The sequence below is a fragment of the Monodelphis domestica genome, chromosome 1 (genome assembly GCF_027887165.1).
Source record: "Monodelphis domestica isolate mMonDom1 chromosome 1, mMonDom1.pri, whole genome shotgun sequence".
In the NCBI taxonomy this organism is placed as follows: domain Eukaryota; kingdom Metazoa; phylum Chordata; class Mammalia; order Didelphimorphia; family Didelphidae; genus Monodelphis; species Monodelphis domestica.
The window spans coordinates 696,427,727-696,432,875 of record NC_077227.1 but is presented as its reverse complement, the minus strand read 5'-3'; the positions used below and the strand labels follow the sequence as shown (position 1 = coordinate 696,432,875).

The following is a 5,149-nucleotide window of genomic DNA, read 5'->3' as shown; positions in this document are numbered from 1 at the left end:
TTTAGGAGGAGGAGGAACCATGGTTCTCTTTTTGCTGTTCAGTTATCTCAGTCTTGTCTGACCCTCTGTGACCCCATTTGGGATTTTCTTGGCAAAGATACTGGAGTGATTTACCACTTCCTTCTCCAACATATTTTACAATTGAGGAAACTGAGGCAAACAAGGTTAAGTGTCCTGCCGAAGGTCACACAGCTAGTCCATGTCTCAGGTCAGATTTGAACTCAGGAAGATGAGTCCCTCTATCCAAAAGCAAACCCCACAGATTTTCAGTTTCGTATACAATTCTCTCCTGTTCTCCAGTGTGTTAGAAGTGCTGATTCTATATGGTGTTTCTCAAGATTAGATTGAAAGATAATAAAATACGGAGGGAAAATGGACTGAGAAAATTGGGGGAGGGAAAGGCTCATCAGGGAAGTTAACTCCTGGAAATGCATTTTACAAGAGATGGGTTCTGAAGGGCATCCACTGAGGAGAAAATGCCTTCAGGAATGGGGAGTGCTGAATGCTAAACTGAGGCAGTCTGTCTTGGGGCTTGAGGAGTTTCTGGACTAAAACCATGTTCTCTTTTTGTTTTTATGCTGACCCCAGGGGAAGCCCTCCAAATTCATCTCGAGTCCCCAAATCTGAAGCAGGAGGCAGCCCAGCAGCCAGGCAAATAACCAGGGAGGGTTTGTGAGTGGATGGAAGAATGGCTGAAGTCTAGCCAGACCTCCTCAACCTCCAGCTGTCAGTATGAAGACAAAGGCTCCAATTCCTGAATTGACTGAGCGGCATTTCAGACACCCCTCAAACGTAAGAGGGGCCAGCAGTAAGGTGTAAGCAGGCTGGGGACAAACTATGCTGCTTCCAGGACTCCCTGCTAAAGAAAGATCACCGCTGCCCCCTCATCACACTTGCACCAACTCTTCATTTCCTGCAGTCTTGATGGGCCTCCTAGTATTTGAAGGGGTGGGGGGAGGACACACAGAAAAGAAACATTTAAAAAAAGATGAGATCAACAGTTCCTCCTTTGAAGAACCCTGACCCCAACATGCCTTTCTATATTGCCTCATAACGTGAGCCTACAAGACTAGCACTCATTCAAAGAATGGGGGTGGGGATGAGGACACTGGCGACAGCTGGGTGGCTCAGTAATTTGAGAGCCAGATCTAACTGTCCTCAGACACTTCCTAGCTGTGTGACCCTGGGCAAGTCACTTGACCCTCCATTGCCTAGCCCTTACTGTTCTTCCACCTTGGAATTAGTGCACAGTATTGATTCTAAGATGGACGTTAAGGGTTTAAAAAAGAATAAAACACAGAGTGGAGGACTAAATTTTCCAGAAAAAAATACCTTCTCCCTAAAACCTCACACTTTACTCAATATAGTTTAGCCATAAAGATAGCCAGAATATTAGTTGCCTAAAGGAAAGCATAGTATTTAGGGCTGGGAGGAAGTTTAGAAATCATCCCTCCCTTTTACAGCTAAGGAAACTGAGGCCCATAGAAGTTAAGTGACTTGCCCTATCTTGGGGCAGATTGGGGTTCCTATCAATCTTCATGTTTTAGGGAGACCGTGTCTGTTGTTGGAGAGGTGATAGATTATTCAGCCAGACTCTTAGACACTATGAAGTGACAGAGAAGTGGAAGGAAGGGGGATTCTTCAGATCTCTAGCATCAGTACTCTGAGCGTGGGGAACCTGTGCTCAGGAACAATTATAGACAATTTGTAGCAGGTGCAGAATGCTTACACCTGGCTGGAGTTGGTAGTTCATAGACAGTGTTTGTTCATTCCAGCTACTTGGAGGAGGAACTTTCTTCTGTGTTTCCGCTCCCACCGTTCTTGCTTTGGATGTAGATAGCGTTTTTTCTCTTAAGTCCCTCAGAACTGTCCTGGATCATTGCATTGCTGCTAGTAGAGAAGTCCATTATGTTTGACTGTACCACAGTGTAAGGTGGGGGGACTAGAATCTAGCCTTTCACTTCTCAGAATGGCAATGATAAAAGTTAAAGCAGAATATTGTACGTATTGGGGCAGCTTCAGGAAAACAGGCACATTAATGAATTGTTGGTAGAACTGTGAATTGGTACAGCCATTCTAGAAAGCATTTTGGTGTCATATCTCCAGTCGCCAAATTGTGCATGCTTAGCAGTGCCTCTAATAAGCCTGAGATGTGTGTACAAAAATACTTTTGGCAGTGCAAAGAACAGGGACCTAAGGAGGGTACCCAGTAATTAAGGAATGGCTGAAAACGTTATGGTATCTGTACATACTATAATGAAATACATTTATGCCATTCAAAATGGCCAAAAGTTCAGAAAAATGTGAGGAGACTTTTATAAACTGATTCAAAGTGCAAAAACTTTGAAAGGCTAGAGATCTCTGATCAATGCAATTATTAGCCATGATTCCAAGGTTTGGTAATAATCTATGTTGTCTCTTTTCTCCTAAGGGAGAAATGACAGATTCAGGATGGACTGAGATATTTTAAAACATGGTCAACAAGGGAATTTGTTTTTCTTGACCAGCCATATTTGTTACAGAGAGTTTGTTTTTCTTTTTTTCTTTACATTGAGGAGGGAGAGTAAGAAAACAAATACTTGTTAATTGAAAAATAAAATAAAAATTTTAACATAAAAAATAAAAGAATCCAGGATTCCAGGCAGACAGGGAAATTTCCTGAGCAGCACTGGCTTTGAAATTGCCTCATGAGTTACTTTGCCTTCAAAGTCCCTGAGTTTGAGACTTCAGTTATGATAGCAAAACCAGTAAGTTCCTCGCCCAATATAAATCTAGATCCTGAAATTTAAATTCTTTAAATGGTCAACTGAATCCTTGATGAAGATGAATTAAATAGGAAAGGAATTGCTTGATGAGCAGTCTCCAAAGTATGTCTACCTTCCAGAGGGGGTCTGAACTATGTGGATTGAGAAGACTATAAAGCACTCTGGGGGGGGGGGGGGGGAAGCGGAGTTCTAAGTCTAAAATGTCAACCTCAAGTTTGGTTCCCTTTTGTGGGGAACTGATCAGCCATTTCAGTGTTTTATATATTTTTCTTATTTATGGGCTCCTCTGAGTACTTTGCATTTTGTGTATTTTTTGTGATTTGAAAGAAAGACTGTCTTGCATTTGGTATCTTGAGTGCTTGTGCTTACCTACATTGGGGAAACAGACAGGACTATATAGCCTAGGTATGTTAGGATATTTTATTTGAACAATTTCAGAAGAGGCAATGGGCCAAAGAGAGAAAGTGATGGATTAGAACTAGGTCTGTGTACCTTCACAGCATTTGGTTGTAAACATCCTTAACTTTCTTTGATTGTTTTTATCTTTTCTTCCTTTCCTTCTTTCCTTCCTTCTTTTTTCTTCCCTCTCCTTTACTTTCTTCCTCTTTTTCATTCTTTCTGTATTTTTTTTTCTGTCTCTCTTTCCTTCTTTCTCTCTTCCTCCTTACCTTCTGTCTTACAGTTAATACTAATTATCAGTTCCTAGACAGAAGAACAGTAAGGACAAGGCAATTGGGGTTAAATAACTTGTCCTGGGTCACACATCTAGGAAGTATGTGAGACCAGATTTGAAGGCAGGTCTTCCAGATTTCAGATCTGGTTCTCTATCTACTGTGCTAGTGGCCCCTAATCCATAGCTTTCTTAAAAGCACAAGTCACCTTTTATTTGAGGCCTTTTCTCATTTTCTTAGTTGATCAAGCTCTCTCTCTTGTAATGACTTTGTATTATCTGTCCTCTCCCTGGAGAATATAAGATTCCTGAAGACAGGGACTTTTTATAATGTTTCTGTCCCCCTCTCAGCACAGTGCTTCAAATATGGTAGCCACCTGACAAATTCTTTAATTGACCAGAAGCCCTTTGGTTGAGCCCAAAGGAGTAGAATTAGACACAGTTTCAAAAGTCTGGCAAGTTTGAAAGTATGCCAAGTTAAAAGGACTACATGAGACTCATAATTACTTATTCACACATGTTTCTACTCTGAGAGCTCTACATAGTGAAATGAAGGATTATTTGAGCTCTAAACTACTGACTTCATGTGCTTTGAAGCAGAGAACATGGTGGGCAGAGCAAGGGAAGAGAAGGAAACCTGTAATTTGATTTTAGAAGTCTGGGGCTTGGAATAGAATCACCTGATCCCTCTGATGGTTGAGATAGAAACTTAGCCAAGGTGGCCAAGCCTATAGTCAGCCCAACCCCTGTCCAAATCTAACCTCAGACACTTCTTACTTGTGTGACCCTGGGTAAGTCACTTAACCCCCATTGCCTAGTCCTCACTGTTCTTTTGCCTTGGAACCAATACCTGTTGATTCTAATACAGAAGGTAAAGGTTTAAAAAGAAAGTCAAGAGATGGTGACCATCAAGACTGTTGTCTAATATTGGAAAATGAGATGCCCTTCAATTGGAGAATGATTGAACAAACTGTGGTATATGTTGGTGATGGAATACTATTGTGCTAAAAGGAATAATAAAGTAGAGGAATTCCATGTGAACTGGAACGACTTCCAGGAAGTGATGCAGAGTGAAAGGAGCAGAACCAGGAGAACATTGTACACAGAGACTGATACACTGTGGTACAACCGAATGTAATGGACTTCTCTCTAAGCAGCAATGCAGTGATGCAGGACAGTTCTGAGGGACTTATAAGAAAGAACTGTGGGAGCAGAAACACAGAAGAAAAACAACTGCTTGATCACATTGGTCTATGGGGATATGATTGGGGATACAGACTCTAAACGATCACCCTTGTGCAAATATCAAAAATATGGAAATAGGTCTTGATCAATGACACATGTAAAACCCAGTGGAATTGTGCATTGGCTATGGGAGGGAGTGGGAGGAGCGGAGGGAAAGAACATGAATCATGTAACCATGGAAAAATATTCTAAATTAAAATTTTTCAATTAAAAAGTGTCGTCTTCTGTTCTGGGAACAACTCTCAGATTTGTGATCTCACAACTTTCAGCAAACTTTGTCAACACAAGTTTATTAAGTAGGATATGGAGAGCAAAAAGGAGTGGTAGCATAGAACTAAGCAGAAATAACATAGATGGTCATTGTTTAGGGAAGTCACTAAGAAACTGGGGTATATGATTAATGTGGAATGTTACTGTGCTGTAAAAAAGAGCAGAGACAGAGGAGACTTAGAAGGGGGAAAGGGGAAGG

At 41.2% G+C, this 5,149-nt stretch overlaps 1 protein-coding gene across 1 annotated transcript in view; it reads left to right on the top strand.

Moving 5' to 3' along the window:
- Positions 1-4,887, top strand: part of LOC100022340 (leukotriene B4 receptor 1-like) — an 8,050-nt gene extending 3,163 nt beyond the window's left edge. The window contains exon 2 of the mRNA XM_056810065.1: positions 589-4,887. Coding sequence (XP_056666043.1) covers positions 589-676 — 88 coding nt within the window. The 3' untranslated portion in view covers positions 677-4,887. The remainder of the gene's footprint in view (positions 1-588) is intronic.
- Positions 4,888-5,149: the final 262 nt, after the last annotated feature.